General features: G+C 43.5%; 1 protein-coding gene across 1 annotated transcript in view; it reads right to left on the bottom strand.

The window, feature by feature from the left end:
- Window positions 1-227: 227 nt before the first annotated feature.
- The window catches only part of GAD2 (glutamate decarboxylase 2), a 60,596-nt gene continuing 33,456 nt past the window's right edge, over window positions 228-27,367 (bottom strand). The window contains exons 9-16 of the mRNA XM_006208904.4: window positions 24,576-24,630; window positions 23,479-23,595; window positions 21,034-21,098; window positions 14,585-14,663; window positions 11,662-11,811; window positions 5,600-5,707; window positions 4,632-4,721; window positions 228-649 (exon numbers count right to left, since the gene is read on the bottom strand). Coding sequence (XP_006208966.1) covers window positions 476-649; window positions 4,632-4,721; window positions 5,600-5,707; window positions 11,662-11,811; window positions 14,585-14,663; window positions 21,034-21,098; window positions 23,479-23,595; window positions 24,576-24,630 — 838 coding nt within the window. The 3' untranslated portion in view covers window positions 228-475. The remainder of the gene's footprint in view (window positions 650-4,631; window positions 4,722-5,599; window positions 5,708-11,661; window positions 11,812-14,584; window positions 14,664-21,033; window positions 21,099-23,478; window positions 23,596-24,575; window positions 24,631-27,367) is intronic.

Raw genomic sequence — 27,367 nt, 5'->3', positions numbered from 1 at the left:
TAGGTAAATTAGAAATTTTCTTTTCTAATACTATGAAAAAGGCAAGATTTTTTTTTATTGTCAACGTATATTTTATATTTACTTTATCCTTTTCACTGCACCCCAAAGAACCTTTTATGATTCAGGGGCAATTTGGCACTATTCAACCCTACTACTCTGAAGTGAAAATAAAGTTTGATTTGCACACTATATTAAAAGTAAGGGAAGTATTTGTAACAATTTTTAAGCTTTTCCTTACTGATTAGAACACAGCCTTTTGTCACTAATTATTAGAGAGGTATTCTAAACTTAAGAAAGGATTTTTAAAAGGAGCAATGTTTGGTTTTTTTTTTTTTCAATTTTTAAACTGTACTCTACTTGGACACCACAATATAGAAATAGATTTACTCTGGAACAAACTACAAATACATGTACACAGTTGGTGACAACTTAATTGTCTACCTAGAGAATTGAAACAGCTTAGTAAGCTAGATTATTATAAATCTTGCCCAAGGCGTTCTATTTCTTCAATCAGGAAGTCAATGTCTTGGTGAGTGGCTGCAGGGTTTGAGATGACCATGCGGAAGAAATTGACCTTATCTCCCAAGGGCTGGTAGCTCACCATTGTGGTCCCGTACTCCATCATTCTGGCTTTAATCACTGGAGCCACCTGTGGGAGAGACAAGACCAACAAATGGTGACTGTTTCTCTTCCCTCCACCTGAGAACCCAACACCAAGTGGCATTTTTAGTTATTAACTGAACAATCAGAAACATATTTGTTTTCCCTTGAAGGAGTTGCCTCCCACTTTCTTTGGGATCAGAGGGCTGGAGTGGTTTAATACGTCCAAGATCTCAAAGGAATAATAAATGGTAAGCTATCACGAGCTTGACACCATATCTTTGACTTTCTACTTTGTGTTTTGGGAGAATGGGAAGAATCTGATGTTCGTTCCACGGCTAAAGAGTTCAGCAATACAACATTTGGGGGATGTTTTTCCCCCCCTCAGGAAAGGTAAAAACATTGGTCGTAAGACATAGCTCAGAGAATGGTGACCAAGAGACATAGCCTCACTATGAAGTTATGTATGAAAATAAGCAGATTTTTGAGACCCTAAAGCAGCTTGCTTTCTTGATACATTTATTTTTTCTAATTTCTTATTCTCCTTTTGCATTCCTTCAGTTTATAAGATGTTTTGAAATATTCTCCCTAATAATGATGAAGAATCAGCTGAGGCAAAAAGCTGCACCCACAAGGATTTAACATTATGGAAATCAGATCACAGACAAGATTTTGCCAGACGGATAATTACAGCCCTCGGTCCTCTCTCGTGTAGGAAATTAAGCCCAAACTCTTTAGTTCAGCACAAATGCCTTTTGTCACCAGCTCTGAGGACTCATCCCCCAGTGCTCACCCAGATGGATCTGCAGCTCTGACAAGACCTACTTATTCAGTATCCCTTGGGTGTACCGTGCTTGTTTTTATCCCTTCATTCTGGTCCTCAGTCTCAGCATGTCACACTTGTTCTCTTTGCTTAGGATCCCTTTTCTCTTCCGGTTTGCATCCCACACAGACTCCAAGGCTCCACCACAGTCCTACACCCACTAGGGAGCCTTTCCTGACTTCTACAGTCCGTTAGTATATTTTCTCTAGGGTGTAAGTACACAATCCTTATCCACAGATTCTGACTGTATTCTAATTTCCTATAGTCCCTCTCACTTATAAGAAAATACACTTCATCTTTGTACTTCAACTGTAAGCTCCTGGAGGGTAGGGACAGTGTCTTTTACTTCTTTTGTTTGTCAGCACAGCACTGTGTGCACAATGGAGGGCTCCCTGAGTCTTTACTGACTGTAAAGAGTGGCAGAAGAGGACCAGCTCCTAGGATGAGGCATGCATTTAAATTATGTCCATGTGTATGCAGGATCTGTCCAGTATTTTACCACTGAAGTTTGTAAACATACAATCTGATCTTTTAGGTTCATTGCTGCAAATACATAACGAGGAATGTAGATGTCAGGGAAGCTTTGGACTTATGTTAGACATACATAGTCGGCAAGGCAGTTCAGTATGGAAGCGATGCCTTCTATCACAGTTGGATTCATCTTAAATGAAGGATAGATTCAAACGGAATGGCATTATGATCATGTGACTTTTGAATATCAACGTTTACATAATCATTGGTTTAATCCTCAAAGTACTCAACGGCAAAATCGACACGGTTCTCACCAGGCCCTAGTTATTTGTTAGGTACCAAAACCAAAGCCCAAGCCGGACTTTACCTTCATGTTCATTTCACTTTCACTTCACATCCTGAACCTCATTCCCTCATCTATACGTGAATGTGGATGGTGATGCCCACATTGGGATGTTCTCATTGCAGATGAACAAGTTCCTACATACCTCCCTGCTCCTTCCTTTTCCCACAAGGAGGTAATGCAAAGAGGAATGCTTCTGTTGGGGTGATCCTTTTTCACCCAAAGAGTGAACGATGTACACAGAGCATCAGGCTCATCCCAGGGAATGAATATTAAAAAAAAAAAATTTTAAGTCTGGAATTAGTTCCTGAAAATGAATCTACTAGAATATATTAGCCTAAGGACATGAGAGGTATCACTTTGTGCTGTGAGTCACATGGCAAGTCGATCTGTCCCTGGGAAGAGAAATCCCAGGTTAGAAAAGGAGTTCCAAGTCCATGTGTCTGCAGGAACTGAAGGAAAAAATCATTAGTGCAAAAATCATGCTTGTTCTTTAGCACTGATCAAACGATGATAATGCTTTACTCAGTGAATTAAACTCTGATTTCATTTTCATGGGCAATGCAAATAAGAATACATAGGAATGGGTTAATTATTAAGGACGATCAAGTCAAATTTTTCAAATACATGCAAATCAGAGGTCAAAAGACTAATGGTAACAGTCACTATCCCAAACAGATTTTGGCATAAAGTTAAGACTGAAACCCCCCAGTTCCTGAAGCTGGGTTGGCAGAAATCACAGCTGTCTAAATACATATGACTTTTGGTTGCTTCCAGAAAATGCTGATGAACTAAAATTAGCAGGAATATGGAACATCTACTTCATTGCATAATCACTAATTGCAAGTGAAGAAGGAAAATAAGATTCTGACTATTCTGATGAATATACAGCATTTTTTATTTTGACTTTGTTCTAGACTTTTTTTTTTGGTCACATTCTTGGTTTTGCTGAATAAACAAAGTTAGGAAAAGAGGGGCCGCATGTTGAAGAATTCATAAAAGGCTTAATTGACAAGAGCTGTTTGGGGATGCCTCAAGAGTTTTAGGGTATCATTTTCTGCCTTCTGCCATTAGCTTTTTCAATCTTTTAGAGAACAGTAACCAGGGAATGCTTCCACAATTTAAATCCACATTTGTGTCCTCCAACGAGGCCTCAGATTAAAGTATTATAAAATAAACTTATGAGATGTTACAGAAACATATTTTTCACTATGTATTAACAAACATTTTTGTTTTTAAATCTTGGAAGCTTGAGAGGAATTTTGAAAAATTAAAAAGCAGAATAACCATAGGTAAGATATTTGAAAACATTAAAATATCACCAATTAAGTTCCCCATTACATTGAATAACCTAGACTTGAAAAGAGTCAGATATGAGGCCAATCTACTTCCTTACTAATGTACTTTTTAAATACTTCTTATAAACTCTTACTATTTTATTTTTATTAGTATTTTTTAATTGTGGTAAAGTTGATTTATAATATTGTATATGTTTCACAGTGATTCACAATTTTTAAAGGTTATACTCCATTTATAGTTATTATGAAATAACTATGTACACAGGTTTCCCCTTCCTCCAACACAGTGGGAGGTGGGCCGTTGCATTTCTCTCCCTTCAAGGCTCTCTTTGGTGCACATTACAAACTACACTGCACCTTCGCAGAAATGTTGGGAGCAGGAGAGGATGAAAGATAAAGGGTGTCTTGCTGGCCCCAAGAGAATGTGAAGCTCAAGTCCTCAGGCTCTGGAATCACTCTCAGTGTGATTCTGGGAAAGTGACTTTTTCCTCCTGTGTTTTGGTTTCCCCATCAGCCAGACGGGGAGACCACAGTGCTTCCTGCGCTAGGCGGCTGTGAGCGTGAAGTGACATAACGCTACATCAGAGCTGAACCAGGGACACAGGACCCACTCGGACGGCGGCTTTTATTATCACTGCCTCCTGCTCTGTTATCTTCTGGGGGTCATCACAGCTCTAAAGACCCCACCAGGAGCCCTGACCTTGGCATCTCAAGAGGATCAGCAGGAGCGCTGTTTTCTAACCATTTCTGGTGCCTGGAGTCTCGTCCGTGCTTATCATTGAGCACCAGTTTCTCCTGGCAGATCAGGCAACGTCAGCAGGTTCCTGCTGAGTCGTGAATGACAGTAGAGATACGACCTCGTTGCTTATTTTGAGATGTTATAAACATGCTCTCAGAAAACAGAAGCAAGTTGTCAGGAGTCTGGATCTGGCAGCTCTGTATGTCCTGGCTCTGCAGGACCCCACAGAGGGCAGGGGGCCCGTGACCAAGGCTGAGGATGGATTTCTTCTAAAGACACGTGGTCTGTCTTGAGGATGATGTGCACGTGAAAGGCCCAACACACACACCACGTCATGGGTCAGGGCAGCATCCTTACCTTGGAGAGGCGGCTCATTCTCTCTTCGTTGTTGTCCAGGACCCGCAGACTTGGAGGCACATACCAGAAGCAGACGTTTGTGTGCTGAGGCTGCAGAGAGGAGAGGAAGATTCACACTCAGCCCTGACTGGCAACTCTGTAAACTCCAAGGACATTTCAAATCCAGCTTCTGGGTACAATTCCTAGTTTGAAATCCATAATTGCCTTGAGAGGGCCTGACTTTCACAACCTCATATGGAGTTATTTTTTCTGAGTTTGATCTTGACTCCAGCTCAGAGTGGCTACCCCCTCATTCCTGCTTCTCCTTTGTAACGGTCCCACTTACCTGGACAGCACACCACTAACATCAGAAAATACCTGGGATAAGAACTGGAATTGACTACACTTTTTTTAACCTCTCTCAGTTTTTGTTTATTCATTCGAAAAATAATAATACCCCTCTCAGAGGATCACTGTGGTTTTCAGATGAAACAACAAACTTAATGTCTCTGGTACTTAATAAATGGTGGTAGTTTTTCTTGTTGTTCTTACCAATGTTCCTTAAAAGCCTCCATGACAGTATCTGGTTTATATTAATATTTTAGAAGTGTTGGTTTTCTTTTTTTGCATTTCATTCTTCTTCTTTTTGAAGTTTTACAGTAAATCCTAAATCTTAAGTTACATCTGCATGAAGTGTGTGTGTGCGCGCGCGCAGCCTTATAACCACAACACAGCTCAATACACAGAACATCTCCAGTACTGAAAGTCTCCCTCATATCCCATCCCAATCGATATCCACCACCTCTCCCCAGAGATAACCACTTTCTGACTGCTATCACTCTCTGTTTAAAAAAAAATTTTTTAATGGAGGTCCTGGGGATTGAACCCAGGGTCTCTTGTGCATGTTAAGCATGTGTTCTATCACTGAGCTATACCCTCCCCCCAGGAACACTAAACCTTTGGGGATGGAGAAATCAGAATATACATACCTTTCCATCAAACACCATTTCGTATCCTTCTCGGTTTTTGATGATGTTGTATAAATACTCTGCCAGCTCCAAACACTTATCAATGTGTGCTTCAAACCCAGTTGTCCCCTAAGTCAGAGAAGAAGAAAGCTTAGCGGGCAGGCTGAGAGAGGTGGGTGAGGTCTCGGGTGGTGACGTGGGGACGGATCTCTCTGGACACGGGTGGCCCCTCTGCACTTTCCTTACACAGAAGCCTGTGCTTCTGGAGGCTTTTCTGGCAGTCGTGTCTCCGTTAATGCTCTCCTACTCAGGTGCTTTTGTTCCCTCTCATGTCATCGCAGCAGAATCCTTTTCTATCTGAGCCTCCAGTCCCTAGGCAATTATTTTGATTACTCGAGGGGAAAATTTGCCTCTGCTGTTCAAAGGAGTAATTATGGAAGTCATTAACGACAGGAGGGATGGGTTATTCTTTTCCTGGAGCAGAAGCATTATCAGAGGCCCCCCTCACCCCCCCGCCCAGGACGCCTGCTTAGTTCCTGCCCATCAGGTAAATTTGCCATCTCCGAAGCCCACTTTTGTTTACCAAGGTACCCCCCCATAATAGAACAAATAGGGTCGCTGTTCAGTGAATATTTGTTGGACAAATGAATGAATGAATTTTAAGGGGCTGGCAGATGCTTTGTTAGCCCGTCATTTTGCAAAGCACGTTAGATTTCTCCTTTGGGGATGCATGACTCCCGTGTCTGTAATGTGTGGACATGGTCGCTTTTAGTTGCCAGCTCCTGGGAGCCCAGGATGTGGGCATGTGACAAACAACACAGCAGCCCTGGACAGGAAATATTTAACAGACAACAGGACACACACTTTTCAAAATGGCTTTCCTCCTAATAACCCCTTTGGTCTTTGTGACATACCAAGGGAAAGCTTGGAAAGACAGTTAATGCTCGTCCCAGGAACTCTGGGAACAGGCCTAGCAGTGGCTCCTCCAACCTGCAAACTAGAGGAAGCCACTGGAACGGAGATGAGATGAGCCCACTTTCCTGTTAACACACAGCCTCACTGTCTCAGCTAAAAGGGGGGACCAGTGGGGCCAGCGACTTTTAACATCTGAAACGTGTTTAAGAACAAGCCGCATTAAAGAAGGGTGGGTTGCCTTGATGGGTTCAGAAATTCATTTCTTTGGAGATGGCCACCCTAGTTGATTGGTTCAGGCAGACTGACTGGTTTCTGATGCCCCTGGGAAGGAAGGGCCTGGGCTGACACCTGTATGGTCAGGCCAGCACCCACACACTCCCTGAGCCTGTGGGTGCCAAGGACTGGACCGACCTGGTAGTTTGGGTCCCCTTTGGATGGACCTTAGGGAAGAGGGAGGGAAGTTAACCTTTCTTCTCCAAACTGGATCCTTGGGACCATTCTAGAGTCAGATTTAAACTGGCATGGACCTGATCCAGGCTCTGTCCAGGGCCAGTATGACTCTGACCCTGTCCAGCCACACGGCTTCGCTACCTTCTCTGGTCACGTGGGAATGACGGTGCCTGTGTGATTCCCCACACAGAGACACAGGGAGGTAAAAATGAATGCTCCGAAAGTGAGTGTGACTGTATTGCAAAGGGGGTGATTCTCACAGACAGGAACGGGAGTCCTCCAGCCTTCGCTAGTCTCGGACTTCACTCCGGGGACGACCAGGAGTGATGTGACTGCCCCTTCAGTCGAAGGCTGAAGAGGCCCGGGGAGGGACAAGGGGAGGCTCATGTGCCCTCAGAAGCCCGGGGCTCCTCCTTTCATGTGGGTACTGATGGGAATAAGAGCCATATTTCATTTTCCAGGTTTTCCAGGTCTTTAGGAGATTCTCCAAAATTCATTCATTCATCAAATGCTTGTTGAATGGTTATATATCACACAGCTCTTCTTGTGAGAACGCACAAGACACATGTAAAACCTTCCCAGGCATCCCATCTCTGTGACCCAAGTCGCTGTGAAAGAAGCTGAGGGCTGGGATGGGCACTTCCAGGTGGGTGGCAGGATCCCGGCCTCAGGGCTGAAGGAGCTTCAGGAGAAAGATGTTTTATGTCTTCTCCTCCGCCCCCCTGCCAACAACCCCCACCACTTAGGATTGGTTTAGATGGCCCCGGCTGAACCGTATACTCCAGCAGGGCGCAGATTCGTGTTTCTTCTGCTCACTGTTGTATCCCTCACACCAGCAGGGCTGGGCGCGTCTTAGATGCTCAATACGGATTTGTTGAATGAATGAAGGAAGGAAGGATAACTTTTACTCCCCGGGGCTGTGTTTTTATAAAATATGTTCTGAAGAACCATCTACATCAGAACCAGGTGAACTGTGTTGAAAGGGCAGAATCCCAGGCCCCACCCCATACTCCTAAGTCAGAATTTTAGGAAGAGGAACACTGTTTGTGTGGCCGTCTTCTGCCACCTGTCACCCTGGGATCGCCTGTGCCTCTGTGTCGTCTCGGGACCTGGCATTTCAAGTGCTGCTCACGATTCATCTCTTCTTCTTAAAGCCCTCACCTCATGCTCTCAGGCCCCAGAGATGTGGTGTCTGGAAGAATGACTGAATCTCCAACTGTCAGCTCCATTATCACTGCCACCACCATCCTCAGGCCCTCTTACTTTTCATCTGGATGGCAGAGCCCTAATTTTCCTCCAGTCAGCTTAGACTCTCCACTAGCTCAGAATACACCCTCTGTTCTCTGGCAGACCCTCTTGCTGGCACGTTCTTTTTCCAGCTCTGCTGGTTGAAATCCTACTTACTCTACCTACCCTGTTCAAGACCCATCTCAAAGGTCACCTCTTGGTAAATCATTCTTGGCTCTCAAACTAGGAATGAGCACTCCATTTCTTAAGTCTCCAGGTGTGTCTGTGTTTCATTTATAGCCAGCTATGTGCTGTCTTTTGAGATTATTATTGGAGCATTTATCTTTCCTGCCTGGAAAGCTGTAGCCCCCTTGTCCCATTCAACACCAGGCACAATAAAAGATGCTCATATGCACTTATTGAAACCAGCGGATATTTGAGAGAGGAAGGGAACATTCAGTCATTCTGCAAAGACTGCCAGATATCCATTTCCCTTTAACAGTTTCCTCCTCTTATTTTTTCCCCTCAGCAATTTGCCTGTCTCTCTGTCCTCTACATTTTAATTACGAGGCCGATCACAGAAAACCATACGGAAATCTGCCAATTTGCACAATCTTACACAAAACACAGAGATTTATGGTGAAAGCTCAGTAGTTACAATAAGCCGTCATTGCAGGCCTCAACAGGGGACTAATTTTACGTCTTTTGTTTTTTGCTTTTCTGTCTACCACTAAGCTTTAACCACTGAGGAAATCTGTCAAGGTGGAAAATAATCAAGTCCTAAGATTCCCTAATAAATGCAGACAAAATAAAAGGTCTACCCCATAAGAATGGAGCTGAGAGCAAACACAATGACTTTGCCCATCAAAGGCTGACAAATCGTATCATGAACCACATCTCCTCCCAGCATCCCATCGGAGGCTCTGATTTTTTTCAGCATAAATTTGCTCTAGTTAAGTTATCTTGGACTCAGTAAGATGGCTGCCTTTAGTGCACTTAATTCTGTTTGTTATTAACAAGTGAAAGAGTAGTAATTTATCCTTAGATGACTATTTTTCATGGGGTTTATCTTACTAAGGAGACAGTGTGGATTCACGTGAACATTATATTCTCCAGGTGTACCTGATAATCCAGGGTTTGCTGATTAAAGCCCTGTTCCTCCCCTTCTTCCTCATTATTGTTTTCGCAGACACAAAATAGAATGACATGGCCAACTCTTTTGCTGTTCTTCTCAGGAAAGGATGACTTCTGCCCTGGCTGGCGTCACTAGAGAGTTAGGGATATTGAAGGCTAATTTTCCTCACCTCCGATCTGCATTGCAGGACTGAGCATATTACTTTAACAATTATTATTTCATTTTACAAAAAATGCAGCCTTAAGCTGAAAGCCAAATGGATGTGCCTGCCAGTTAGATGTTTAGATACTAAGGGCTTGCATAAGGAATTTTAAAAATACATATGCAGCCACTGTGATCTTTATTTTTTTTTTCTCTCTCTCTTTATCCCCTCTTCTGGTGCCTGCACTTCAGTGCTTGAGAAATGGGATTCTTTGCCTTTATTTCAGGCTCATTTGGTCCGACTGTTTAATTGACACCTGATGTCCTCCAAGTTATTTCTCCGAGAACCAGCCAGCTGCACCACGCTGGCAAGGAGGCTTCAGACGGGAAGGGAGCAGCAGGAACTGATGAACCATGGCAGAAATATTTTTGTGTAAATATAGCTAAAGAGTATCATCTTAATAAAAACACCACGGGGACAAGAGACATAAAGAGTGATACTGAACAATATTTAGGACCAAGCTTTCCTCAACTTACTAGCTGATATTTATTTATTTATTTTGTCATTTTATAATGCCCACCCATCAATGAAAGAAAAAATTTGCCTGTTTTAAAACAGCCTGAGAGGACACCAATGATCCTCATTCTTGGTTGGTTTATTTTTGCCAAATTTGCCAAACAAAAGTGTCCTTGCCAACAGAATGAGTCTCATTTTGGGTGCTGGGGACCAGATATGTGTCCTTGTCAGGCTCTCACCTTTCAAAGGAGGAAGGCGCCCCCTGCCCAGCTCAAGGGACTTGCGCTCACTTGTCACCCACCTTTACGGGGAAATAACTCACCTTGGGCCTCACTCCAGGTGGTGACACTTAGCAATACTTAGAGAAAATTCGACCAGGGCAAATACCATTATGGAGGCTTGCTTGAAGACTGTCTAGTCCAGCCACCCCCCGAAACCATCTAAGAGTTATTTTTGCATTAAGCAAGATCATCTTTCTAGTTAAACTGCCTTTTTCCAGGATGGGTTTGGAGAAGATTCCATAAAATAGTTGTCAATTGCATTGTTTCACTTCTAAGCGCCCTGTTTCTCTCGTTAGCCATCTGCCTCTCTAAAGTGTGTAAGGCAATTCAGTTTACTTTGGACAATTCTACAAACAACAGCTTATGGCCTGGGTGCTGTGAACATGGTTCATACCTCATACACAGATCCGAGGGAGGACCCATTCTGTGGTCTTATCCAGTTGACCAAATATTTGCTTGTTCCTATGGGGTCAAACCCATCACCTCTTTGTGTAGTCTACTTAGAAAGCTTACAGCCAAACTGGTGGACCGTTTCCAAAACTCACAGGACCTTGGGGTATTTCCGCTTCCCTCTAATTTCTCACTTTCTCATTTCCCTCTGTCAAGGTTTCCCTCACATACTCTTTTAACAGTTGGAATTTTTTCTACCAGTTGGGTTTTTCCAGCGTGGCCTGCTGGCTCTGGCCACTGCCTCCTGCGGGAGATAGATGAAGCCAGGTGGGAAGTCACTGATTTGTGACACTTAAGTTGGGAATCTGTTCAAAATGAAAAATGAAGTCTTTGACCTTTCCAGCCTGCTTACGTTTAATCATACACAGTGCTCTTTTAAAGCTATAACTAGGTCCAACCAATGCTGCACCATTAGTTACAGAGTTTGGTTTCTGAGTTAGGGGGGTGATAATTCACAATTAAATTCTGAGGCAAATTGTACAAAAGGAGGTCACTAACGAGTTCTGGAGTTTTTTAAAAGCTGTAGATCTAGAGGTTACCCCATGAAATGTCAAAAATAAGCAATAATACTTTTTAATTTTCATGTTTCCTTTTTGTTCTCCAAACAGAAAGATTGCATTTAACCTCCCCAAGGGATCAATTACTGGGTAAAAACCGAGAATTGGGACAAGAACCACAACGAAGCACCTCTTGGGAATCAGGAGGTTCTGCCGGGTAAAGCAACATTAATTGGTTTTCTAGATGAGTGAGCATTAGAAGCAATGTGACTTAAGAGAAAAAAAGCACATAATGGGTTTTATTATATTCTTACCCATGGAGAATGCAGAAAACTAGGTATAGGCTTAAAGAAATATAATCTTAGGTAAATAATTTTCAATTTGGAAATCAATTTTAACAGGACATCATAAGGGTCAGCAGATCTAGTCCCTGTTTTCAGTCAACATTGAGCCGACCCGCACGTGCTCACCTTTGCCCTCCACATGAGCCAGAGCTTAAAAACATCGACGTGGCGCCCACACTGTAAGGCCTTGTCTCCGGTGTCGTAGGACAGGTCGTAGTGTTTATCTTGCTGAAAGAGGTAGGAAGCATGCATCTGGTTGCAACTTTGCATCAGTCCCTAGGAGAGAAGAGAAAATTTAGGAAACTCTACTGACTTTATCAGGCATTCTATTAGACTTACGCTGTGGTGGAAATTAGTAAGGAGAAAACAAAAAAGAATGAAAGAGGCATTGAATCTCCTAAAGAAAGAAAACAGTAAGAATCAAAGATGAAAAAAAATTAAGGCCAATATCTGGGCAGGATGGGCTGTTGTAATAGATCAATTCTATGGGCGAAATGGCTCAGGGTCAAATGTTACCAGAGGTTAACAACAGGGTATGATTATACTTTTATTCTCCTTCTTAAGAGAAGGCATTTATAAAAAAAATCAAAATCAGAGTATAATGTTCATTGGGAGAATATCCTGATGTTCTGGTTTTGTTGTAATCAAACTATTTTGGAAACTCTTTGGTTTTATAAAATATTATTGGTGTGATTTTCTCTTTCATTCAGATTTAGTTCAAGGACTTTGTCATTCAGCTGTAAAGGTTTGGGTTCTTTATGGAAATCACAGCTTTTAAGACAGTTCATTGCTCTCATTTCGATATGCTAGAATCTGAAAAAATAAAGACATAGCTACACCGAGATGTCTTAAATAACGACTCTTTCAAACATCACGTTCCTCTCTCAAGAGTGATTAAAGCTTGAGTACTGGGTTTTCATACTCAGTTGCTTACGGCAGTTCCAGTGGAAAGTTTCATTGTCAATGACCATGAATTTGCCCCAGCACCGCAAGCTTACTGTGGAAAATGGGTAGCAAAGTGACTGAACTATTCCAAAGAACAGGGAATGAATCATGCTCTCTGACTCAAACAGCATCACCAGTCTCACCACGTTTCAGTCTGTCATGAACCACAGGAAGTCTTTGTCGCTTTTGTTACCTACAGTGTAATTGTGATTTTACAGAAGCTTTGGCATTTTTTTTTCCCTTTTGTGACTCACAACAAGAAGCAAAGACTAGAGTGTGGTCACTCAGTTGAAGTTAGAAGTGAAAACTCTTTTAAACGTTATCCAAACTAAAACAAAATGCAAGTAAAATTGGATCACGGTCCTGATAGCCCACATCCACAGGTGGAAGACAACAGAACTGGGCTCAGTCTTGTGATTTGGGCTTCATGTTTGGTGGAATCCATTACATTAACTTTTTGAGACTAACAGAAATTAAATACAATATAATTGTAATAGAGCAGTAGGATGACATTGAATTGGAAAACAAAAATTCACTTGAAGACAGTAAGACTGAAAACTGCCACAGGTGCATCTATTTCATTTCATGGTCACAGAAACTTGGCACCGTTTTCGTCCCACCCACGCAGGCCCATGACCAGGTGCCATCAGTCCTAAGGGAGACCACCCCAGAGAGTGTGGAATGATGCATAGACTAGGATCAGAAAAGCAGCTCAAAGCACATGACCTCTAAAAGGTTGGACAGTACCAGCCTCATCGTACAAAAGGACAAGTCAAAGTCACAGAAAGGGCCTTGGTGAGATAATATCCTGAGCCATTAAATCCCAAATGATTTTAAATACATTAACAGCTACTGGTAAAACAGGTGCTGTCAAAGAAATCCCCCTGGTCAAATGAACTTAGGAAACTATCATAAATACCTTCTTTTGAGATATTCATAATATACACCAGCAATTAAAGGCTGTGATAAACCCTGAAGTAATGAAAGTTGTTTTTAACTCTTTAATCTAATATATCCCAAGCTTTTATTATTTTTTATTTTATTTTATTTTTTTTGGGGGGTAATTAGGTTTTTATTTGTTTATTTATTTTAATGGAGGTACTGGGGATTGAACCCAGGACCTCGTGCATGCTGAGCACACACTCTACCACTGAGCTATACCCTATCCCCCTCAAGCTTTTTAAAAACTAAGAACCCTCTTATCACAGAAACTTAATACAATCCTATTCCTTGGACCCTGATAAGGGAAATGCTGTCAGAGCATCATGAACTCTTGGATTTGGAAGGGAGCCTAGAGCTCTTAATCTATTCCTTCCCCATCTATCTCTCTATCCTGTTACTAATAAGTGGTTCTCCAATCGCCATTCATTCACCTCCGTGATGAGGAATGTATTCATACATAAGTCATTCATTACCAGTTGGGCAGCTTAATTTTTAGAAAAGCATTCCTTTTGCTGTCCCCCAAGTCAGATCTCAAATCATGGTAATTCTGATTGTGCCATCAAAGCTGTACCACCCAGCTCCCTGAAACCTCAAGGAAAAAAAACTCTCTGATCCGAGTGTCATTTATACTGTGAAGGCTGCCATCCTCTCAGCCCTTTAATTTTTTATTTTTTTTAGATTAAACATCTTCAGCTCTTTCAACCACCTTACTTCCATGTTTAGTAATGTTCTTCACTGTTTGAGTCCTAGCTTGATGGGGTCCCTGATGAGATTTGGCACTAACTTAAGTGAAGCACTCCAGGTGTGGTTTAACCAGAGGACAGTGGGGGGTGACCACCTCCCTCATCCTGAAACTCCATGTCTTTTTTATCCCACTACTATTTTTTGAATGGTATTTCTCTCTGGACCCACTATTGACCCTGCAGTATACATCTCAGGCCTTTTTCACAAGGACGACAATTTGGCCATGCGTGAAGCATGCCTGTCTTGTCTGGTCAAAATATAAGCATCCTATATTTGCACGTAAGAGCAGGACCTTACACTTATCCTCGTTGACAATTTCCCCTTTTTGGATGTGGCTCACCGTTCCAGTCCGTCACTACCCACATTTACGCTATCAAATCCCACCGGTGGACCAGGCTGCTAGTCAGGAGAGACATACCTCTTCCCTGACCAGGAGAGCGGAGCACTGCAGAGGGACGCCCATCATCTTATGTGGATTCCACGTCACGGAGTTGGCCCTAAAGGAAACAAATCACGTTACTAGGGTGGCACTTGTGACAGGCTCAGACTACCAAGACCCTGTGCATGGGCAACACCACTGAGGATTCTTGGCACTGTTTCTTAGACTCCAGTGTGACATTAATTTACAGGACAAAAAGTGGACTCAAATCTACAACCTTTTGTTTGTCTGCAGAGACAATAGGTGAGGGCTAGTGTCTCCATGCGGTGTCCCCTGAGCTGAGGAATCCATTCAGCCTCCACGGTGGTCTGGGAGCTTCTTTGGGTGACTGGGATCGTCCAGTCCAAGGTCCATCCTTTGGCCACCATGGAGCAGAGCACCAGGCAGGTGGCCTCAGGTGCCTCCACCATTCCTGCTTCTGACCCAAATGCAGTGCCCTGGAGTGCAGAGCCGTGGCTCTTCCCACTGCTTAAGTTTTGTTCTTTCCCCAACCCACTTCCTTCTTCTTCCCATTCAACTGATTACCAAATGTTTCAAATGTGTCCTTTCATCACAGCTTCCAGCTTATCCCCTGCTTCCATCTCTTTTCTAATCCACAGATAGCCTTCTGGACTGCAGGGGAGAGATGCTGTGGCTCCTTCAGCAATTTTCAATCTATTTTGTCCCGACGTACTTGAGAACTAGAGTGCTCTCCATCAGTAATAGTGATTCTCAGCTCAGGGACTGAATCTATTTGAAAAGCCTAAACCACAGCCCTGGTTTAGATTTCTTTAATAATAATAATTACTGTTATTATTTTAATCCAGATACACTGTCTTAACTGATGCTTGGTTTCCATTGCATCCTCCACCTGGGACTAGAGTTATTTTCCAGCTCTGTTTATGGTTCTCTCCTCTTTCCTTCCACCTCCAGCCTAAATTCCAAACTGTAGAGGGTAGCTCATGGTGTCCACCCAGGTGAGCCCCAGGCCATGTGTCTCATCTTGAGTCCTGTCACTTTCCATCACACCAGAGGACACTGTGTTCTCAGAACATTCTATTCTCATGCACCTGGGTCTCCTAATGCTATTTCCTCTTCATGGAATGTCATCTCCCGTCACTTCACTTGCTAATTTAATCCTACTTATTCTTAAAGGCCAATCAAGTATATCTCTGCAGCCTTCTTCAACTTCCTTCAACTTCTCCAACCTCTCCAAGCCCCTCCTCCTCCAGTGCCCGGGGAAAGCGGCTGCTCACGTTGCAGGAGTCTCTGTGTACGTCTTCGAAGAGACTGAGGGTTCCTTGAGGATGAAGCTTGGGAACGTGACCTTGACATGAACAGACTCACAGGAGAAGGAACGTAGCGGGGCGATCCGTGGCAGCCGCCTCCAGAGTGCCCTGCATGGCTGCCCCTTTGCTGGCCGAACGGCAGATCGGGGCTCCCCTGCTGCCCGCACTCAAGGTGGGAGGACCTTGGGAAGAAAGGAGATGCTGGGGAAGAGCCCATTCATCTAGCTGATGAACAGCAGGCATCAGCCGGCTGGTCCGAGAACACTTACTGGCCTGGGGATCTTATCTAAATCGATGGATAGTCCAGCTCATTGCTGGTCTTCCTTGAGCTTTGACGCTGGCTGTCAGATAGGGTGAAAGCGGGGAAAGAAGCAAAGGCAGTTCATGGCCAGGTGGCTACACCCCTGGAAAGAGGACTAAGACTTCCTGAATAATAATGGAACTGGTATTAAAAAGCTCCTTCCAGGAAAACATCTCCCTGCTCTTTAGAATGACCCTGGAGTCAAGAAACCTGGGTTCTGAGCAATAGGTAAATGGTGGTTCAGGGAGCGGAGCTCGGGAGTCAGACAGTCTACGTCTGCATGCAGGTTCTGTCACTTCCTAGCTGTGTGACCTTGAGCAGGTTGCTTAACCTCTCTGTGCCTAGCTTTGTAAAAATAACAGAATAATAATCATTTGGGTAAAGTGCTTATAACTGCATCCAGCACACAGTAAACATTAAATAAGGTTGGCTCTTGATACTGATTTCAACTGTCATTTACGAGCTTTGTGACACTGGGCACATACACCGCCATTCTATACATTCTATAATATCCTATCACTCTGTGCCCGATCCTGAGGAAACGCAGCTTTATCAGGCATGACACCTGATGCAGAAGAGAGTAGCTTTCTCCACGCCTCTAACTGAGGGTGTTTATTCCTATGCAGCGACCAGTTTGTCTTTTTAGACTAGAAGCTGCCAAGGCCCACACTGATCCCGTCACCGAATTCTCTCATAAAGATGCAAAAAGACACGCAGACTGATTCAACAACATGGCCTTAGTTTATCTGAGAAATGTTGTCAATTTGTGAAAAACAGCCTCAGGTTCATTCCAAAATGTTTTGCCATGGGATTCAGTCATGTGGCCTCTGATTTTCCATAAATTGGAGAGAGCTGAGTCCCCTGGGGCCATTCTGAGATGTATCTTTGTGCAGTCTCTTGCACCTCAAACTCAGCAGCCCTGACATGAACTCAGTAACTCGCCCCCCTCCTGGTCCTCCTGGATCTGTCCTCTCTCCTCTATCCTGGGCCTCAATTCCTCACGCCCCTTTCTTCCCAAGCATTCGGCTCCCAAACCTTAGTGTTTTGGTTTCATTCTCTTTTCTTCCCCTCTTCTGATACCACTCCTTGTTGTTCTTTTTTTTTTTTATTCTGCATAAAATATATTATTCTGTAGTACTTTGGTGCTAGATTTTCTGTGTGTGTGTGTGGATGGTGTATGGGAATCACTTGGAAAATATTGAGCATTCACATGCTAACTACAATTATTAAGTACTTACTATATGACACTCACTGTTCTAACTGATTCACATGCATTAACTTATCTATTCCTTACAGCGGTAACCCCAGGAGGTACTTCCTGTTATTGTACCAATAACAGTTTTATAGATGGCCAGACATCTTTCCCAAGGGCATACAACCAGCAAGTAGGATTCAAAACGTTGCCTGTGTACCGAGTGCTTGCTCTGACAATGGCCTAATGCCACACGTATTCACTCTAAACCCTGGAGAGTCTGCGATGTTTCCTTGGGATGTGACCAGTATATGCATATTGAAAAATTCCCCAGGCAGTCTGGATAAATCCCCACGATGATGGCGCTAGATTTTTGATGGAACTTTTGAGAAAGATATTTTCTATACAAGCTAATGCTAGCTCAATCAAAGACCTCTACAAACATATGTCCCTTACGCTTTTCAACATAATACACAAAACTGTAAAATCTGTCCAGGAAGGAACTCTCTGGAATTTCTTTTTTTGGGGGGGGGTAATTAGTTTTCTATACTCTCCTGCATGGAATTTCTTAAAGTATTGGAAAGTACAGCAAAGCAAAAGAAAGCATTGCATACAAGGAGTGTTTAAGCATTTTGTAACACATGGTGTTCCAGTGTAATCCAGTGCGGCTTTTCTACATAAACACACACAAAATATTTCAGAAGCACGTGAGGTAAGCCGAAGCACGGGCACTCCACCACGTGGAAGAGCGGGTCTCTGTGATGGTGCATCCTCTTCTGCGGGAGCAACGCTCCTGGGTTCCTCTCCCCCGCTCACCCCCTGCTCCCCGCCCTCAGCGTCTCTGCCCTCCACTTGCTCACTCGCACCCGGACATCTGTGATGCCTTGACAGCCTCTTGCCAGGCCCGGCTTCCATGGGCTCTTGAATCCAGAGCTGTCTTTCCAAAGCGCAGGTAATCCCGCCCCTCTCCTCAAACCCCCGCTATGGCTGTCATGGCAGGGCCTTTCCTTTTTGTGTTCCTCAACCCAAGAAATGTAACGCTCTCCATGTATTAAGTGGCCCACACAGCAGTGATGTTCAGCTCAGGGATTCACGCTGACCCTGACTTGGCTCTGGGGCAGGCCCTCCACGGACACTCACGGGCAGGACTTCTGGACGCTCCCCTGGCTTCCTAGTCACCGCCACGAATCCATCCCGGTTTCCAACCAGACTTGTCTGAACTTTCTCCAAGGACCCTCTCAAACCTCCGCGTTCCTGCTCTTCACCTTAACGCCCTCCTTCCACGGCTCAATGCCCACCCTGGGGGCAGTCCCTTCCTGTAATAACCTTGTTTAGAAAGAATGAGACCGTCTTCTGTGCCGCCCAGCTCGCTTGTCTCTCTCTTGAGCCTTTACTTGCTCCGCCTTGAATTAAACCCCTTGCTGACTGCAGTCTTCTCTACTAGATTCTAAACTCCTTGAAGACACGCCTCATACCATGCTTGACATGCGCTCAGCGTGCCTGCTGCTGTGACTTGCAAATGACAGAGGCTCAGGGACCAGTGAACTGAGTTTCTGAACCCCTGGCTCACGGGCGGAGTGAGGGCAATACTTGGTAATTTGGCAGAATTGGGCTCCAGGTGTGTGTGCTGTTTTATTAAGAGGAGAGCTCTCTGGGATCCCTGTGACCACTGGGCACTTCTGGATTTGGTGACAAGAATCAAGCATGGATTTCCTCCACTTTAGAGTGAGTCCTAGTACTTGGGACAACGCCAAACCCCCCAACTGAGTCAAATTTCTTTCCTCAGTGTGGGCCCGGGCTCATTCCGCAGGGGGTCTCCACTGCTCTACCATCCCATTCACCACAGAGAGAATGCCTTTTGCTAAGAAGTCACCAAGATGGATTCTGTCTGGTAAATGGATGGCTGAGGGGATTTGGCTCAAAGCACAATGACCACAGTTCCTTATTTTTTAGGACTTGCTGTTTGGCTGTTCCACTTAGCAGATTTAGTTACAATAAAATTTCAAGAACTGTGGCAGTTAGAGAGATCTCTGTGTTCCATGGTGAATGTTCTAAGCTTCGCTCTCAAATAATAGTCTTCAGTACAAAAGCGTGTGGGTGTTTACTTTTCCAAGGCCCAGGGTAGGGGATTTAGTGAGGTCTCAAATACTCCCTGGTGGAGGGTGATTTGTGGCTGGCTTTCGGCACTCGGGAGTCACAGCTGGCGTGAAAGCTCTTGTAACAGGCCAACCAGAAAGGGCCTCCAAGAAAAGAAGGTTCTGTGTACAGGCCACGTCTCTCAAGAGCACATCAATTTAATTCTTGTTCTGATCCTCTGAACAGGCACCTTCTAAATGGTTCTCTCTTCATCATCTCTCACTGTTTAGTTCACTGCGTCCACCTTAAGCTTCTGGTTTCAAGGAATTCAGCCCAAAGGATGAGAAGCTGAGACCTAAAATTGTCTCCATCCACTCACACCTAAATGGGTACCTGCTATCCGAGCAGGGACCGCAGGCTGCGGGACGGTCCCCCTCTGACACGGGCCTTAGCTGGTCTGCCTCCAGCCTTCTTTCCAATGATGAGGCAGGAGCCCTAGACTCTGCCACTGTAACCCCAGCCCCCCTTCCACACCCACGGGTTCCCTGTGCATGTAGGCCTGGATATGATACAGCACACCCAGCGTGTTCATTCTGGCCTGACTGCCCAGTGTGAGCAGGGCTCACAGAGCTTCCCAGCTCCACCAGCCCCTCTCCTCGCCTTGGAACAGAAATTGCGCCAGGATGTCCAGAGGCAGAGCCAGTGGGAGACTCTTTCTGGGCAGCATCTGGCTACTTGGCAGGGCACGGTGGGCACTTGGCAGCCTCGGATGAATTCGGGCTTTCTCCGTTGCCTGGAGTGTCAGAGCTGACCGCTGTCCCTGACCTGCCGTGTTGTGATGGGAGGACCAGGAGCTCTGAGCTGTCTCTGCACATGGTCCAGAACCAAAGCCTGAAGCTGATATTTGCATCCTGTCATTTTTTTCTTTTTCCTTTGGACCCAAGTCTGCTTTTTGTGAATCAAAGATTATGTCCTTCGGGGTTTGCCGCTCTTCTCAATGGTCTAATGCTTAGTCTCTGAATAAAAGGTGCTCTGAAACACCAACCAGAGCTATACCAGAAAAAAATTACCATGGGGATGACACCATCCAATGATGGCATCACAAGCATGCTTCCCTTTAAGTAAACTGGCCATATTGAACCCCAAGCCCCACTTTCAACACTGATCAATTATAAGGTGCTTATTTACTTTGCAAAATTACTTATTGGTTTCTTTAAAGCAGTGGGCATCTTCCTCTTACGAAACATGAAAGCTATCGATCTCCCTAGAAAACAGCCTGAAGTTTTAAAGTTTTGGTAGCTGGTTCAGAGATCCCAGGAAGGTCATTCAGGAATCATCTGGCCAACAGCGGATGCCAGTTAGGAAGCTCGGTGCTCGAGAGACATCCCACTTGGGTTGCCTGATGCGGGGTTTGATTTCTTCTTGTTGTCTACACACAGTACTCGTGCACATATGACCACACAAGGCAAGGCACACAGCACGGCGCAGAATGGGCTCACCTGTACACCAGCAGTTCTCAAAAACCCGGTATAATTTGCTTTTCACATTTAGCTTTTACACTTTACGCTGTTAACGAGAAAAATGTGGGTACCTTTCCACGCCGCTCAGTTTCCACTTGTGCTTCCGGGACATCAGTAATCCCCCACCCCAAGCTGCCTGAAAAAGGGAGAGCATACAGAGAAAAGGTAGTGTTTGTTCATTGCCTGGGTTTCTAGAGTTTAGTGGCTTCAGAGTTTCTGGGGGTGAAAGTTACGTCCTCAACCCTAGGAAACTTAGAGGGTTGGCCCCCTTCTCTGGCACTAGACTTCCAAAGGCTAAACTGGGGGCTATTTTAAGGTCTCAGGCTCCACCCCACGTTTACATGGGTGTCAGGCTCCAAATTGGGGGCACGTTTCCTGATCTGCACGAGAAGGAGGTAGATTCCCTCCCAACCATCAGCTCCGCTCTCAGTCCTAGTGAAGCTCATACTCTTAGAATTAGAAACCCTATTATCTCCACAGTTTAAGGTACAGAAGATGGGGCTGGGACCCTTTAAACATCTTCCATATTGGAAGGAAAACTCTTTTTGACAAATCTGAATGATTCCAGAGGGAGGAAGCACCTTCATAATCCTATTTGACTGATGTATAATTTTGGATAATATCTTTGTCAATAAAACAAAAACAAAAACAAAAAACAAAACACAAACCCCCAAACAACAGACAAAACAAAACAGACAGACCAAAAAAAAAAAAAAGCCAAGCAGGAAAGATTTGTACTAGTTTTAGTTGATCAATTAGAATGTGTCCCTTTTTATGGCAGCTCACTGAGAAAAAAATGTGACAGTGAATACATATATGTTCATGTATAACTGAAAAATTGTGCTCTACACTGGAATTTGACACCACATTGTAAAATGATTATAAATCAATAAAAAATGTTTAAAAAAAAAGAATGTGTCCCTTTAAAAATTTGTACTCAAGTTTGAAGGTCTGAATTGGTGTAAAGATCTCCCTTAAAGATAGAATGTCAAGATGGAGATTCATTGAAAAATCTTGACATTCTTTGGGTGTAAAAATAATCTTGGGACAATTCTAAAGAAAAAAAAATGGGTATAATTGCATTTTTTTCTTTGTTGTAATTTCAGTCCTTTTACACTTTGAAAAATTATCCAATTTTCCAAATGTGTAATATTTTAAGATTTTTTCCTAGTTTAATTACAGAATGTGTAAACATTGAGGATGAGTGGTAAACTTGTTATGTTTTGAAGAAAGCTAATGCAATTGGTTAAAAGATCTCCCGGTTCTATTTTTAGTAGACATTCTGGAGGAGACACCATAGCATCTGCTGGCTCAGGAGATACACTGTTGCTTTTTTTAGAGCTGTCAGGGTAACCCTCTTCCTGAATTAGCTAGTGAGATTTAACAGGCTCTCTAGTTCCAAGACCCAGGTCACTGAAGGTACTTGGGTTTGCCAACCTTTCTCAATGTCTTCCTGTGTAAAATGGGTCTCTGGTAGGCTAATGAGCAATGCACACTGCGAATCAGGGAAGGAAAAGAAGGTGGGCCAGCTCTGGGGTAATGGAAATTTACCTAGTTCAGCCAGGGGAGGTTTTCTGCCTATAAAGAAAGGGGAATTAATTTGGTCTGAATGCTTACTGTAAAGCCAAAATAATCTAACTCAGTCTACTCAGTGACATAAGCCTCTTGCACCAAAATGTAAATCAACTTATGCTTCCCTCGTCAAGAAAGTCTCACAACGAAAAACACGTCAGCTGAACCAAGCATTGTGCTTAAGCAATGACTTGGCACCGATTCCTCATCTCATCCTGGGTCCTTAACAGTTTGCAGACAGAAACTGATGTTTGAGCCATGCTTGGAGTAATAATACTGGTCTCAACCTAAATCTCTTTAATTTGTCCTTCTAAAAATGGATCTTTTTTTTTCATTTGAAAATGTCCTGGTGGGTACATCTCCATTATTTTTTTTTTTGGTGTAACTAATCCTGGAGTCAAAATATCTCATATATAGTTTAGCTTACTAGCTACCAAGATAAAAAACTGGAAATTTGGTGACACATTTCCTAGCCAGTTGTCAAATCAAATATACTAGTATCCGACTTGAGCTGAACTTTTTATCCCTTGGGTTTCCTGTATACATGCAACTCCTATTTACTCGTTCGATCATTCTCCTAGGGAGGTAAGCTTTGCACGTGTGTGACTGCGTGTGTGACCCTGTGTGTGTATGCACGTTGGCTATATTCCTCCGTGGACATTGTGGCCAGTGAACTGAGAACTAAGTGCTCAGCTCGGGAACTGGTCATAGAAATGAGAGTATTGTCCTTATTTGGGACTGTGAAGGCAGAATCAAGCCTCAGACTAGTGAATGTTATGTACTGTGAGTTGTCTACAACTTTGTCTCTGTAATCTTTAAAAGCTTAACTATCACCATTCTGAAAATAAACCCCTAAAGTACAAAAGAGAATGAATTTCATCCCATGAGCTCCAGGTGAGAAAAGTGCAGGGACAGTTAAGGGGCTGGCCTGATGGGATACTTACATCCACGTGCATCCAGATCTTGTACTTTTTGCAGATGTCGGCAACAGCTAAGAGGGGATCGAAGGCTCCATACACGGTGGTCCCAGCCGTGGCACTCACAAGGAAAGGGACAAACCCCTACGCAAACGAGAAAGCCCCAAATAATATAAAAGAGGCATTCAAGGAGCCTTTTTTTAAATTTATTTGTAGTCTTAGAGGAGAGGATTCACTTGGGGCTAAACAATAAGCCATGACTTTTATCCCTCTAAGTTGGCTTGGTCTATCTGGCCACGGCTAGATCAAAATTGATAGACTAGGTGGCTGCTGAAAGATAGCAGAAGAATGCCTGAGATGGGATGAATAGTTACTCCATCAAGACACGAAGTAACATGATGTTACAGAGTCAGTCCTTAGAGGGCAGCAAAGGCTTAATCTTGTGGTCTACGTGACTAGAAGTCGGTCTAGTATCAGAACAAGGGGAAACCATCCTGCTGCCACTTTGTAGGGGGACAAAAAGGGACATGGAAATGAATAATTATTCCTGAAATCCTAATAATGAAACCCATCCGTTATGTCATTGAACTGTAGGTTGCATTTACTAAGCTGTGGCTTGCAGACCATCCAGGGATGCAAATGACTTTCTAGAGCTCTGTAGGAGCTTTTAGCAGGTCTTCAGGACTTGTTACTTCTAAAAGGAGGACTAAATTACTTCCTGAATAAAGAGGTGTTTGGGGAGGGCCAATCACTTCACTATGTGCCTAGGCAGGAAACACTGGCCCCTTTCAAATAACCATATGTGGCAACTCCCCACACTCTAAATTAGCTTCCCAGGATTTCCCACTTGTGAATACAATCTTTTGAATGTATCTGTTAAATGCCAATCCTCAACACACAGGAAGACAAACTGCTTTGGAAGTTGTTACAATATCACTGTGTATCATATTTATTCAGTAACTTGACTCTACCAATGCAGAGCTTAGAAAACTAAGTAATGACTGAATGCCAAATTCCATACTCTCTTTTAGAAGTAAAACAAAAACGTGTTCCCTACTGGATGGAAAGGGAAATATACACCCTCAGCTTCTTATGGGCAGATAAAGCTCCCTCCAAAAACTTACTTTTTGTTTGACTTCAAGGATCCTTCTTTCAAGATCGGATGGAATCATTTTCCCCCTGAAAGGAAAAATACATTTGCTTTGAATAATTTACTTTGTTATGTTTACAAGGAGATGCAGGAGGGTAAAAGTCCAACTTTAAACCATGGATAATAATGATCAGATAGAACAATTCCATGGTTATCTGATTTCCAGAAGGAAAGGCATCTCCTCCCTGAATGATGCCTGACTGTCATTTCTGACACGTTTAGGGGACATCGGACCACACTGTTCACGTGTCCCCCTGCTCTGATGGAGCCTGTTTTTAGGTCTTAATTCTTAATTCGTTAGAACAAACCTACTTTGGAGCAAGACGTTTGGCAATGAAAGCAAAGTTCAGATAGAGATTTAAATTCCAGATCTTATAATGAATGGACCTGCAGCATCACATAAGTGAAATGCCAGGAAGAGAAAATCCACTCTGTAACATCTGAATGAAAACATTCAGTCAAAAGCTACCTAATTACATTCCAAGGGCTAAAAGCTAAAGCAGGCCAAGAACTCTTGGGCTCAAATTTCAAACAGATAGGCAGGTATCGGAGCAAGAAACATCTTTTCGTCTCCAAAATGTTTCTTTCTTCAAATGGAAACACAGCCAGTGCCTTGATTACTATAACCCCTACCATTATAATAATCAGAGGAGTTGATTTCTATAAGAAGCTCGATGCAGCGAGAGGTGTGAGCTTAGTCCGGCTACTTAATTTCCGTGCCTGTTATCATGATCCGTGGGACAGAGTGAGAATATTACTTAGGGAGTTATGAGGATTAAATAAGTTAATAAATGCAAAATTGTTTACAAAGAGCTCGGCATAGAGGAGGCGTTCCATAAATGTGAACTTTTATCATTGAGAATGTGATTATGCACGATGACAGTCCTACCCCGAGACTCTGGGGAAAAAACCAGGCCAAGGAGAGGGTAGCGACCTGGTTCTGGAGGTAGTGAACGAGTCTTTAAACTGAAATGGCTGCCTTGAGGTTGCTGGAAACGCTAAACGTTTCACATCGGTGTCGTTGATCTAGGTTTTTAAAAGGCAGCTTGGAAAAATTAATTATGGGAAGGAGGCTGTCACAATAAATGGCTGGGGATGCTCCTGGCGTTCAGGGAGCAGCACGTGAGGTTCTGGGATTAGCTCCACAGCCTTTTGTGGTGGTCCTTGTGATTTTCAGTAGAGACAGAGCAAACAGTGGGGCTCCTTCACATCTTCTGGTGTTGTCTTGCCTACGCTTTACCTATTGAAGTATGTTATCTTATTATAAACTACTTTCCTAGTGTTTCTTCATCTTATAAAAAATAACTTGGGCATAGTGAGTAGGTAAGTTACATTTTCTACAGTTTTCATTTCAGGCTAACAGAGAAGGGATTACAAAATCGTTGGCATATAAAACTGACATTAGTCCTGCAAACACAGGGAACCACTGATTTTTGTGAAGCTGTTTTCCAAAGAAAGGCAGTTGAAGTGCAGTTACCCGGCAGTGGCAATGGACGTGTTACCGGCGATTAGTCAGCTGGGCTGGAACGGAACAAAGGGCGTTCAACGAACATTTGGTCCTGAGGGTGTGACTCATTCAGAGTAGCCCACCTCTGGGGAACTTCTGTGAGATGCGCCTCTGAAGGAGGGACCGAGGGGACAGAGGGCAGGCTGGGGGTGGGGAAAGACCTGGGGTAGGGGGCTTTCAATGCCTAGGCCCGAAGACTCACTCCGTGATCTCGGGCCCTCATGCCCACCCTACAACAGAATGATCACTGTTCTTACTTTGCAGATAAGGAAACTGAAGCTCAGAGAAGCAGATGAACGTGGCTAAAAGCTTGAAACAGGAGAGAGAATAACCCGATCCTACGCTCAGTGTGTGTACTTGAAGAATTAAGTTCTCCCCTTTACTCATTTATAAAATGCTGCTGAGAGTACCTCCCTCACAAGGTTTACACAAGGATTGAAGGATATGGTAAATATAAAACACTGTAAAGTATGAAACTCTGCTTAGCACACAGTAACCACTCAATACATGTTAGACAGTCTTGTCATTGTTACAACCGGAAGTAGAACTAGCATTGTGTGACCTGCGGGATGTCACACAGCTGGTGGTGTCAGGCTTCAAACTTACAGCTACGAATATATGTTTAGAGAACATATGACATCAGAACCCAGATTCTCAGGGTTGCATGGTAAATGTCTTCCGAAGCATTTATGGGGTTTAAACAAAACGCCAATTGCCTCAACGTAACGAGAAATCTTTCAGGTTAAGTCCTAGAATCGTAGTGATGTAGGTAATATTTCCACTATGGTTTTTCAGAAGCCCCCTGGGTTGAGCATCTCTGTGATCCTAATTCTTATTGCTGCCAATAGCACTGATTAGTAAAGAAAGAAAAACATGGAACCCACTGCTAAATCGTATCGCTCTGTCATCCTTAGATGGTCCTGTTCTCTCTAGTGTAGCCCCCAAAGGGTACAGGAGTAACAGAAAGCTGCTACTTTTTTGTTTTTTGTTTTTTAACTAGTCAGGGCTAAACAAAACTATTTCTTTAACATTGGTTGTAATATGGATTTGGCAAGGGAAATTCATGGACTGAAGTGAATTTGCAAATTGCTTGGACTGTGTGGTGATGGGACAATTGGCATGGATTGACTTGGAGCAAAAAAAAAAAAAAAAAAAAGAAAAAAAGAAACATCACAGGAATTATTAGAGCAGCAGTCAACCTACCTGAGGACCACCTTGAGGAAAAGAGCTGCATGTGTCTCCACATGGCTGCTGCCATG

The sequence above is a fragment of the Vicugna pacos genome, chromosome 35 (assembly GCF_048564905.1).
Source record: "Vicugna pacos chromosome 35, VicPac4, whole genome shotgun sequence".
Taxonomy (NCBI): Eukaryota; Metazoa; Chordata; class Mammalia; order Artiodactyla; family Camelidae; genus Vicugna; species Vicugna pacos.
This window is presented reverse-complemented; position numbering and strand designations above follow the sequence as displayed.